This window comes from Parasteatoda tepidariorum, chromosome 5 (genome assembly GCF_043381705.1).
Source record: "Parasteatoda tepidariorum isolate YZ-2023 chromosome 5, CAS_Ptep_4.0, whole genome shotgun sequence".
NCBI lineage: Eukaryota > Metazoa > Arthropoda > Arachnida > Araneae > Theridiidae > Parasteatoda > Parasteatoda tepidariorum.
The window spans coordinates 21,488,519-21,502,277 of NC_092208.1; the positions used below are offsets into that span (position 1 = coordinate 21,488,519).

The 13,759-nt window shown below is 28.1% G+C and overlaps 1 protein-coding gene across 1 annotated transcript in view; it reads left to right on the forward strand.

Moving 5' to 3' along the window:
• The window catches only part of LOC107444985 (zwei Ig domain protein zig-8), a 197,620-nt gene that overhangs the window by 105,547 nt on the left and 78,314 nt on the right, over positions 1-13,759 (forward strand). Inside the window, exon 2 of the mRNA XM_016059279.3 lies at positions 9,831-10,057. Within this exon, the coding sequence (XP_015914765.1) occupies positions 9,831-10,057 (227 nt within the window). The remainder of the gene's footprint in view (positions 1-9,830; positions 10,058-13,759) is intronic.

Below are 13,759 nucleotides of genomic sequence, written 5' to 3' on the forward strand. Positions count from 1 at the left end.
GCTGTGATATCATACTGTCCAAATAAATAATTAGACCAACAAAAGAACGTCTTTTCTTTCCAGCCGCTACGTGCGAACTCTCGACCTTTATTTACAACATCTACATTTGCTGACAGCGCCATCGCAACATGGAGGCATGACATATATATATATATATATATATATATATATATATATTACGAATACTGCACATGAACTTTATTCTTTTATTCTTTACGTTTTTGTCTAAACGACGCATTTTTATTTTTAGCCATTTTCATGCGTTTAAATTGTATTTTAACTAAATTTAATTAATGATTAGTAGTTTAATTCAGAAAAGTTATTATTTAATCTTTTTGAAAGTTAAATATAATAAAATACTCTCACGTCTTCACAAATAACTTTCCAAGATTTGCTAAGAATGAAATTTATTCACATGCAATTTTTCCGTATGGGAAAGAGCAAAGGTTTTGAATCATTTTTCCTACTTAAGTTCTGTTCACTCCTTTTTTTGTTCTCTGAGAAACGTGGCATCTGGTACCACCGTCTTTGCCTCATCTCTTATTATCCTAGACTCTAGTGGAATAAATAAAATTGAGAAAGAATAGATGAGTGGAATAAAATGATTCTTAGGTGAGGAAGAAACACGTGTCCAAGCAAAAGATAACCTAAGTGGTTTGAATGTTAATAATTTAGCTTTTATGTGCATATTTTTAGTGATTTTATTCAAACAGCATTAGGTAATTTATTGCTTTTTTTTCAATTTTTTAGCTTTCCTTTATTAGAGGCTTATGGTTTGAAGCTTAGCATAGTATATATAATTTTTTTCTTATTTGTTTTACTATTTGTTCTTGTTTGTTTTAGTCATTAAAAGTAGAAAATTTATTCCGTGATAAGGAGAATTTATGTAGGTTAAAGTAAACCTTTCTTTGTAGAAAAAAATAATCAACACATAAAAATGAATGTCTGTCTGTCCTTTAAAACCACTCACCGACAGCGATGAAATTTGGCATACTGATACCTCGAAGCATGGGAAATATTATTGCTGATATTGGAATATTTTAATATGAACCGTTCTAGTGAGATGAGCGAAAAACGAACTGGCATTATCTGATTGTTTAAGCATTAGTCATTGTCTTAAACTAAGCTCAATATGAATCTAATTTTTTAAATGTTTTAATTATTACATCAGTGATATTTTCTCTCTTATAAATCTATTTGATCGGGAAAAAGAATTTATTTTCTGTGCTTTATTTAATTGCGTTTTATTCGCTATGCTAGATATAATGAATAAACGGAGCTAACGTGTGAATACTACTTTTCCGAATTAGTATTTCTAAATTTGTCTGAAACAGATAGTTTATTTTGCTATTATTTAAAATATGTTTCTGTAAAAGTAAAGAATTTAAAGTCAACGATAGTTAAACTGAAACAAAAATATTTATTGAAAGGAAAAATTCGTGGAAAAGAGATAACAATTCATTTAGGAGGTACATAAAAAATATATTTATTATTATTGAGGCCAAAGAAGCTTAGTTAATTTAGATAATAGATACATTAATAAGTGAAACAAATGAATTACTAAAAAGCAAAATTAAAGGAGAAAAGGAATTGTCTTATATCGTCATACCATTATGGACGTTAATGATGATTTAAATAACTACTATAAACAATGTTGGTAATAAGTATCAACCAAAGGATAATCATGATTGGTGATATGCAAGAATTAACATAAAAAAATTCCCTGTGTACTAAAGAGCAAAGTAAATGAAACAAAGATACTTTGGTGAATCGTTTTGGAGAACCGTAAAGAATCGCTCTACGCAAATAATGCTTACATACTTTCGATAATCTGTACAAGTATTATGTTAATTTGTACAATTATAATAAGAATTCACTAACGGAATTTCCGTAGTTTCTGAAAATATTTTTCCTGTGATAGGAAAGATAGGGATTTAATTTTTTGAAGTTCATTTTAATGCATTAGAATAAAAAAAAATCCTTTTCCACCACCACTAATAAATAATTTAACAGTATATTTAATGTCAGATAGAGAAAAGGTCATGCTCTCACGGAGAAAAAATTTCGGGTAAAATTAACGTAGTGTATGATAATAACAACATTTCCGGTAGAAAAAAGCAATCAGAATTCCTGTTAATAAAAAAAATAAATAAAAGGAATTTCATCTATTTTTCGTTTATAAGTAACGGTCTACCGGAAATTCTAATTTTGAAAATTATATTTCATATTACCCTATATAAAAATATAAAACTGAAAAATAAATTGAATCAAATATAAGGCTTATATGCCGTACTTAATGGTCTTATGATAAAATTACAAAACTTTACCACGGTTAACAAATTTTATCAAAATTTATCGTATATTATAAAAGTTTATTTTACCAAAATCATTAACAAAGTGTTTCGGTAAAAATTACCAATCTTTTTAGCTTTCCCAAAGTCGGAAATCAGTTTAATTTTAACATATTCTAATGAGATTTTGATCCTATTTTCTAATCTAGGGCAAGAGTGCTTATCTAAGTAAGAATTCTATTATTTTAAAAATTTCGACTTAACTTTGTCACTGATAAATGTATATCGCAGAAAACTCAAAACATGCTAATATTGATATAAATTGCTATATTGTTATATTTAATAGTAATTAAAAGAATGCTAATAATGTGCAGTTCTAATACCGATAATGTGAAAATAAGAGTTTGATTAAGTGTCTTCATTAGGGATATGTACTGCAGAAAATTACTTGATAATGGTAATTTTAACTATCATGAGTTGGTCACGAAAAATAACATGCCAAGTGATGCTACAAACAGTTAACTCATCAGCAAAAAAGCATTAATTAAATATTTTAAAGTCACCGGGAAGAGCCACAAATAATGAAAAATAAATAAATAAACATTGTTTTATTTATTACTTATATCAACTTTACGAGTTCTGTCGCTCCAATTTGCTGTTGACCTTGACCTTGTTTGTTATGCCTTACCGTTTTATGTAGGGTTGATAATTTTCACTCTTTGATAATTTAATTTTTTTATTAACTTTTAATTTCCGTTTTAAGTCGGAATCTTTATAAATCAAAAAGTACTAAATTTATGTGTACTAAAATTAATATATATATATATATATAATAGGGAGGGAGAAAAGAAATTTAAGATAAACTGTAAGAATATATACATGGTACAGTAAGAAATGAGACAGATGAGATTAAAGTTTTTGTTTCAGCATTTCNTTCAGGATTATTTAAAATCTTAAATATATTTTTCAAATATTTGAGTCTTAAACATGTAATATAATATATAATTAAATTGGGTAACTGTTTTTACATGTTCTATTGCAAAATCTCTTGTAATCATTATACTATAAAGGAATCTGCAGCTAAAGTCAAGATAATAGCTGAAAATTTGAAGGGCGTTCGGACTTTCTTAAGTAGACATGCGAGGAGAAGGCTTGCGATTTGCTTATATTTATTCAGAAAGAGAAGTTGCAAAATTGTTATAACACGCAATATGTACTTATATAATACGTAATGTCTAATGACTACTTTTTAAATTACTCTTTAATTTAAAAAGTAAATTAGTTTTGAAACTAACTTTATTACAGCTAAAGTTGTTAACGTGCAATGGTAGTTAATGCATCTCAGTTCGTCCAATTATAGTATAATGTTTCTCCTAGCGGAAATTTTAAGTAGTTTATAAATGCTTGTAAAACATTGTGTTAGTCTGTTTTAAAATAAAAAACATGTTGCTTATAGGAATTTATAAAAACAGGCCATTAATATTTAAATATTAGTGCTTATGTTGCACACGTACAGAAAGAATAATGTTTTTATTACAAGTTATGGAATAGTCTAATTTGACTATGATGACTATCTAGAAAGTTACATGCACTTAGAAAAAAAAAATTTTATTCCTGGAATTTTTAAAAAAAGTCCTTGAATAAGGATTTTTTTTTGTTGAAAATGCAAAATTTTTATGAAACACAATGTAAATATTTATTAATTTTATAAGCCAGATATTTTATATTTATTACTTTTAAAAAAAATTAAACTTTACTTGGATACAAATGATTTTTTAATCAATCTAAGCATTTCCTGATTCGATTAAATATTTATAAAGATTTGGTGCAAAGAGACTAAAAATAACAGAAAATGGGATCAGTCATTTTCCTTTGCTAAGAGGTAAATTTGCGCGGATAATTACTATACAGTACCAGGGGTATGTCCAGACATTTTGTGAAAGGTCCGTTTTTGTAAAATTGTGATGAAATTACTCGTAATTTGTGAATATAAAATAAACGTTAAGTCACATTCTTTCAACCAGAGTCCGGCTTTTGTGAATTTGTGCAAATAAGGTCCTGTTATTGCAAAAAACTTTTTCAATGAGTTTTTAAATTGTAAAGACATGCAAGATTATGCTCAACACTGTAAAGTTATGATAAAAAAATTTAATTTAAAAAAATAAACAGCAATTGCTGCTACTAAATTAGATGTGCAACTTACAAATATTCGGTACTTAGCCTATACTGCTCAGCACAGAATATTCATTTCGGACGATTAAAGGAAGAAGCGTCTGCCGAAGACAAAACTTAGTTCGTTTACATTTGTCTTTCTCCCTCTTCCTGGGAGAGGTTTGTTCGATTAACAAAATAATAATGAAGATAAACAAATTTGAGAAGGGTCCGATTAAAAGAAAAAAAATTTTGTGAAGGATCCGTTTCTAAGTTAAAATATTTTGTGAAGGGTCCGTTTTTATGAAAAAACATTTTGTGAAGGATCCGCTAACGGACCCAAAATTTCTTCTAAACAGACCCCTGAGTACGATATAAGTAACATACTGTATAGAAATGAAAAGAAAAATCTACGTTTGGTAAATAAGGCTAAATTATACGGTATTGAAATCATTCATTTTGTAATTTTTCTTTCCCTACGGTAACAAATTACCGGTAAATGTGGTATTCATAAATATGATTCATATTACCAAACATTGAGGAAAAATACATACACGAAAGGTAAATTATAACGAAAACTAGTGACGTTTTCCACGTTTACAAGATTTTAGCATAACCTAATTTTTGAAACCATATTTGATCATTTATTTTACCTAAACAACTACCAAAGCGTTTCGTTAAAAATTGCCGACACCTTGTGTTTTCCCTTAAGTCCAGAAACACAGTAAAATTTACCATGATCTGTCAGTTTTGACCATATTTTTTTTATCTGAGTAGAAAATACGGTTTAAAAAGTTCCTTTGAACCACATTTGCCAATTTGTGGCAGTATAATGTGAACCCTATAATGTGAATCAAAAATCTGAATTCGTCTTAAAAAACATCTGTTTCTCGAAAAAGATGATTTTTTCCTGTGAGTCCGTATAATCAGGTTCAAACAGAGGTTCACCAAACTGCGTGATTACTTTTTCAGACAACATTGAGAATCAATGGGAAAAAAAGGTTAATGTACCTTTTATGAAAAAAAGTGATTTTATTGCCATTTGATGCATTTTGAGAATACGATGAATAGATTTTGGCAAATCAATAAAATTTAAAATCAGTATCCCTACTACCACGAAAGTTATTACTCAGTGAAGATGGGACGTGCTTCGAAATAAAACAATTCCTGATTATGCGCTTCTTCTCTGAATCAGCTTTAAGTTATCTGACCAAGTGCAGAAACATGATTTTGGTCAACAGTTTTGAAACTGAGTTTATTAAAAAATTAGAATCCCTGTAACTTTCTAAAAATACTTTACTTTTGTTTGTATTCAAAAAATTTTTAACAAGTTATTACAGTTTTTGTGTAAGGTGATAACAGTGGATAAACTAATGATTTTAATTCCTTAAATGCGTTTATCTCAAAATCAGATTTTTTACCTCTTCTTAAATACGATATCTCATGTTGTTCTTAAGTAACTGTCGGTAACTTTTTATGAGAGGTTAATGATTATGGCACACATGTTTTGAACTACAGACTAAGAGAAAAAAGTAGAATTTCATTTTTCATGCATGTTTTTTCGAAAAACAAGTGCGAATTTTTTAAAAAATTACCTTTTTAACTACATTGATCCCTAACTCATATTGATCTCTAACTACATTGATCTCTAACTCGTAATATATGCACTTGCTTTTAAGAGAATAGTTCAAAAATTGAAGAAATTGAATTGAAGAAAAAATTGTTGAAGATTTTATTTTGAAGGCTAATAGGTAATCTTCAAAATAAAATCTTCTATTTTTTTTTTTTTTTTAGTCTTTGGCGATAGATATTTTTTTTACAGTGTTTAGTATAAATAAAAAAGGGACTTTATTTTTACCTAAAAATGGCCATATTATATAATAATAATAATAATAATAATTTTATTTACTTGTTTTATAAGTTTTTACCTAGAATAAAACAAATAAACTATTTTTGTTTCAAATTTTATATTAATATTTAAAAATAAAAGTTATCGAAACTAGACAGATACCTTAATAGACATAACCTTTCCCGCCTTGATCTTTCTATTTTATTTTCTTAAAAGTTTTTTTTAGAAAATATATAATTAATATAATTTTAATTCAGCGCATTTTATCACTGTATCATTTCATCAGATTTTATTCGCAACAAAATAAAATGATAGCTGGATTTGAAAAATTATCAAATGTTCTAGAAAACACATTTTCTGCAGCTTAATAAGCGGGAATATGTAAGAATTAACTTCACTTGTTAACAATATTTAACGATATCCTTATGACAGCTTGCATCGGAAACAATTTTTCAATACTCAGTCTAGGTGTTTTTAAAAACTTCCATCTGAATATTAATATTTATATCTGGCAACATCCAATATGTTTTTTATTTATTCTTTTTTTTACATCAATTCAAGCATGAGTTTCTGAAATGAAAATTACGAAAATTTGATTAAATTTCTGTAACAATGGATAAATAATTGTTCTTTAAAAGGAATTAAAAACGCAACTGGTGCTGGAAAAATCGCATCTAATTTTACGGCAGAATTGATAGCCATTTCTACGGCTATCGAAACGTACATCAATCTTGAACCTTCGGAGCAGCTTAGTGGTATCACCATCTTCAGCGACTGCAGGTCTGCCTTACAGGCCCTCAGCAAAGGTACCTCAAGCCTTGTCCTGAATATCATAGAACAACTTGGACAACTTCAGCGCCTCCGGAAAAATTGCTTCTTGCAGTGCTTTAACNCTTCCCATTATGGACTTAATTGAAGTGCTTAGGAAGACAGCCACGACTCTCATCAGACTAAGAACAAAACATCATAAAAACATGAAAATTTCTACAGATAAGACTAGAAAATATCGAAACTGTGGCAACTGTCTTAATGTGGAACTGACACCATATCATGTTTTTAACTGCCCTGCAGTCGCTGCAGGCCTTCACCTCTTAAACTACCCCACAAAAGAGGATTTGTATTCTTATAATGCCATAGAAATAACAAAAACTATTCAAGCACACCATGAAATATGATTCAATAGAGAATACGACACCAACCAACCAAGGAATTAAAAAGAAATAAATTGCGATTACTTTCGAAAAAATAGGTTAGTCGAAAGAAAATACTCTCCTTAAAATTATAGTTAAAAATGCATATCAGCATTTTCAATTTCAACTCAGTTGTTGCATTTCAGTGGACAGTAGATCGAATAACATTATTTTTACTACAACTGTAGCACTTAATTATTTTCGAAATTATAATCGATTTTTTTTTTTATTCTATCAAACTCCTTGTACATTTTTTACACCTTCACCTTTGCAATATCAAGTCTATAAGTCTCGTGCATTTTGAACAGCAAAGCACAAGGTAAAGTAAAACAAAAGTAAGTGAGAAAAAATTTAGCAAAATCTCACTTAAAATTGCAATAATTTTTGTACAAATTGGAATTTCGAAAAGAAATAAATTCTATATTACGTTCATAAAATATGGTTATTTCAGCATGCAAAATTTTAACTCCGTAGTAGCATTCCTGAATACTATGGAGTGACCCATAAAATATTTTTTTAACAAAATAATAATTCTCGAACTAATTCTCGAATGTTCATTTCAAGTAATTAAGTAATTTCAAGCTTCTATGTCTTTAGTTTTTGTGCAGTAAAACAAATTGCAACGTTAAGATAAACGCCAAAAACAGCTGCAGGGTGGAGTGTCGGTGGAGGTAACGATTTTTTAAGCACCCAGCTTAAAAGAGATTAATAAGCTAAGTGCTAAGGAGTTGCAACTATTATAAATCTAGCATATAACAGGATGAATCCTCAAAGTTTATGGTTCAAACTCAAATGTGATTTTTCCAGCTCTACATTTACACATCGAAATAATGTAAAGCTGAAAATGATCTTGATTTTTTTTCCTCTTCTGATTATAGGCTTTGAAATTAAAATAAATAAGTGAATGTTTAAAACCTAGTAATAATGAAAATTAAATTTATTTATTTATTACGGACATTAAATGTCATGTCAACATGTTTTTTTACGTCATGGAATTTTCTGCCCGAGAAAAAATGTACCCTATTTCAGTTGTCCCCACGCTAAATATCAGATACGACGAATTGTCTCAATAAATGGTTCCTTAGACGAATATTGCACAATTAATTATCTTAGAACGAATCCGTTGAGAGGAGTTGAAGTAACACAATTCTAGTTGAAGTATTATCAATTATCCACCATATATTTATATAAATTTTGCATGAAAAGTATTAATTAAATAGTACGAGCTTGCAATTTTTCTTCCGCTTGTTGTGTGCAATGTGTGAGTGATTACGTTATGAACCCTTCCAATCTTGAAGTATTCCCTAAGCTGTTTAGAGATTTCTAAGATAGATACTACCAGGCAAGAGAGAAAATTCCAGTTTTGACTGTTCAAAAAGATTGCAATACGATTCTCTTACGTTGCAACAAGATTCTTTGCATAATATTCTTTCACGTTGTTTTGTTTAACTTAATCGGTTTGCATTGTGTTTACTTGCTACATACACGTCTAAGACAAGTAATCACCTGTTACTGGTAGAAATAGGGAAAACATGGCACAAGCTTTTCCTTAGTAAAATTACATTTCATCAAACTCTAATTTTTATTTCAAATGATGTTTCCTTAGTGCATTGAAAAGCTTTATAATGATCATAATTTTGCATAGAATTTTTTATTATATTCTCTCTTAGCACTCTGCAAAACCTGTGGTGCACTATCCCTCTTAATATGGTGTTCAACAACCCAATAAACTGTGTGAAGAAACACTTTATTTCTGGTTAACACCAAATAGAGCTTTCATATACAATTTAAATCAACACTAAAAATGAAATAAGCTCACACCAAACTCTTGCACATTTACACTATTTAAGGATTATTTTTACATGCACAGACATCAATGTTTTCTTGAAAAATACTGCCGATATTCAAAAAAATATCGCCAGTAGTTTATTTGCGATCCAGAATGAGCTAGCATGACGTTTGTCGCTTTCTACACTGCAATACATCAATAGAAATATAACTTCGCTGTTAAAACATGTATGCATAGTTTTGGGTGAGAAATAAGAACAATATTTTAATTTTTGAAGCTTAGTTATCTGTATTATATGATTTTATAATGTATAATTTTTATACACTTTAAAATCGTAAAGGTAAAAAAAATGTTTTTACCGTATTGGATGGACCAACTGTTGCTGGTTGTTCGAACAGAATTTTAGAAAGAAAATTCTAATAGTGCATATATGAGCTATAATCACCTGTTTTGAACAATAATTTACTTAAATGTTACAATCTCTCTAATATAAATATATTGTCTTTAAATTTATTATTTTTTATAGTAATATTAATACATATAAATTTAATTTTTTACAGCTTCCTCCCCAGAAGCAAGTACTCAAGACACAGGTTGCTTGTGTTCGCTACCGAACAATACAAGTGCATCTAAGTCAAAAAGATCCCCTATTTTAGTAGGACATTCTCATCTCTTATCAAAAGTAGAACAGCCTACTTTTGATCCTGCAGTGCCAAGAAATATTACAACACAACTAGGTCAAACTGTCTATCTCCACTGTAAAGTTCACAACTTAGGAGATAAAATGGTAAGTCATGCTTGTTATTAATGTAGCATAAAAAACTTCGAAGGAAAAAAAACTAAATGTAAACTATAGAAATTTTAAACATCAGAATTCAAAAGTAAAATATAATGTGAGTTCTTACAGTGTTTTGCCATCAAAATGTGTGTGAAGGAATTTTTTCTTACAAAAACAATAAAAATAAATAAACCTTATGCCATTTCTGCTCCATTTTACAAAAAAAAAAATTTTTTAACGTTTCTGCTCTAACAATTTAAAAGTGTGTGCACTTCTTCTTTTTATTCTTGTTTCAAGTTAAACACGTAATATCTATCATATTCTGAAAGATAAGAAAAAAATAAGTAATTTTAATACTTGTCACTCTTTTAAACGGGTTGATATAGTTACCAACATCAATATGAGGGTTCGTAGTTGTCATGGAATTCCTGGTAAAAGAATGTCGTATTTTTTTCCATGATTTTATAACTTTTTGTTCTAATATTCTTAATTTCTCTGTGTGTTCATAACGTTGTATTTTTTTACGAAAACCGATGATCAATTTCAAAAATCGAGAGATTTGTATTTTCAATCCAATGTATTTTTATCTATATTAAAACTGTTAGTAAAATCGATTGATAATTTTTGATAGTTCAAACTTAGGGACCGATGACAAAAGATCGATTTCGATCAACAATGCAGTAATCATAACAAGGAATTTTATAAATGGTCAATTACGTGATCATTCAATAAATTACTTTGAAAGCGACATATTTTCTGAGTTTTCATTTCGAGATCTGAATCCCTACCTTAAAATTATTCGATTAATGAAGGCTTGAGTTGGATATAAAGTTCTAAATAAAGGTTTTGTATAAAGAAATATTAACTAATTGATGATGGTTAGTTTTTAATGCAACAGAACAGAACCAGATATTTTTTTTCTGTACAAAGTAATACTGAAATTTAAAAAAAATTATGATTTACTATTCTTATGCAATGAAACTTGCTTGTATAATTTTAATTTTAGTTTGTCGTTTTCCGTTTTTAAAAGTGAGGGTTTGAAGCGAAAAAGGTCCTTATTTTACTACTCTTTTAATTTGTTGTCTCGATTTTTTTCATGAGCAACAAACAAGCCTTCGAATTTTAAATTTAAAATTTATGTGACTTGACTTTTCACTTACTTGCAGATATAAATTATGAACCATTATTATATCTATAAATGAATGTTGTTTCTTTATGTATATTGTTTAAGTAGGCGCGTGTGCAATTATGCTTTTAACCGTTTTTAATCTAATATTGATAAATTGTTCATTTTTAAAAGTACTCAATGTAGAAAGCAAAATAAGAAAGTTCTCTAAATATTAAGCATTAAGTTTACTATTTTTACTATTACCATTCATTTATTTAACATTTAGTATACTGTCTTACATATTTAAAATGTTCAATTCATATAAGTGTATTAGTATTTAATACCTTCACAAATTACGAATTTACATGCATTTATGGTAAAAATTATAAAATCTGGAAATCATTAAAAAGTTTTAATTAAAAATATTTAAAAACAAAAAGGTATTCGTTCATACACCTAATTACACGTATTTTGTGGGAGGGCTGAATAGTATCTCGCGATGAGCAAATATTGTTAATAATGTAAATTTTAATAAAATTATTTTAACACTGTATATAAAAAGCAGATTTTTTTCTCGATAAAACTAATAAAAAAAATCTTTTGTTTTTAAAGAAATTTATTTTTTTGTCAAATTTAAATGTTTTAAGTTTTTTTTTGATAAATTTAAAGAATAATAATTACTTTTTTAATAATATTTTATGAAAGGGTCTATAATTAATTAACATTACATAGGAAAAGTAATATCTAAATTTTTTCCAATTTAAGAAAAGCATCTTTTATGGTTAATTGATTCATTTAAAAGAAATATATTCTTCTCCAACTATTGCGTACGTTAAAACATTAAGGTCATTTTAAAAAAAGCGGTGATGAAAAAAAGAAAAAGAACTTTAAATCAAGCAGTAACCATTAAAAAAGCATTTATTAGTATAGTTACGATACTGAAAAACATTTTCAAGCTAGTCTAGTTTAAATTATTTAAATGAAACAAATTTTCAAGCTCTGTAAAAAAATACTTCCTCTTTCAAAAAATAACCTTGCAAAAAATAGTTTAAGACATGAATAAAATAGTTGAATAACTAATGAATCTCAAAAATGGTTAAAAGTGATACACGATCTCTTTTTAAAATACGTAAACTTTAAATAAAGGTATAAATGTCGGTTTCTACTTCAAAAAAATATTTTAAGTGTAGTAGTTAAGGATTTAGAAATATTTTACGGCGCAGTCAGGGAAGAAAACTGCCCATTATGCGACTTAAAAACTTGACAGCAGTTTCTAAGAAATACTTAACTAAAGAACTATAATTTTACCACCCACAAACATAATCCTTATTTTATAGCTGAGATATGAGAATCTTATTCACAACTCGAAATATTTCCCTGCCGAGCATAAAAATGGATCACGGCGACATCTAGTGTCAAGATGAAATATTTTTCAAAGTGAGCAGTTAAATATTTCTTTTCCAACAAGATATAGAAATACATAAAATGTGACCTTAGCCATTGATAAACGCAGTCAACATATTAATTGTTGATCATTTTCTGTGTTTAGCGGAAAGGTGCAGTAAAACAAGAAAATATCCGCTGTGAAAAAGGAAAATAAATTATCGAAAAAAAAAGAAAAAAAAAACTTTTTGAAGCCAACTTTGTACAGTAACGCCCGAAATGGTCACGGAATTCGTGATGTTCGATGCGGCAGTTAACACGACGACAAAATTACTGAAAATAATGGCGAGCATTCAAATGAGTGATTTGCGGAATAAATATTTAAGGATTTCAAATGAACAGCGTCACGAAGCTTAGCGTTGTTTGCACGCAATTTAGCGAAAACATGTATTGCTGTAAAAATAATTTTCAAACTTTCATTTGACTTGTAAAAAGGAAATTAAAAATATAAAAACCTTTGCTGTGAGCTTTGATTTTATGATCCAGGGAGATAAAAAAAAACAACCATAAATTCGATTTATATGTTTTCATATTTCCAATTATTCATTTTTAAATGTTTATTTTGTCACTTTCAGATCATTTGCTATACACGTATTCCTTGTTATGATCACAAACACGCGAGCAAATAAAGGCATAGATTATATATGGTGTAATTTATATGTAAATCAATAAAATGAGGCATACAGATATATTTTTGAATTATTTTGCTGCAAATAATACATAAATAAAGTCATTTTATATTATCTTAAATAGAGTCAGGATACTATTCATTCAATTTATACAATCAATTCAAGCAAATTGAATAATAATTATTTATTGTAAGTGTTTGTTTACATTGTTCGTACGCCATGCAATACAATGGAGTTTTACGGTCTTTTCAAGACCATTTGAACTTTTCAATTCAGCCGTTAAATGATGAAGAATTTAAACATTTTCGTTTCATATCGACTATTTGCACAATTCAAGTAATTTCCACAACATTATAAAACTATTTTGCATGATGTGGATTAAATCATGACTCATTATTTGGCTACAATACAGCAAATAAATGTGTGATATAAATTCAATAAAGGTATAATTATCAAAATAGGTACTATAACAACACAGTTCAAGGATGTATAATAAACTGTGTACTAAAGAATGCATAAATATATATATAT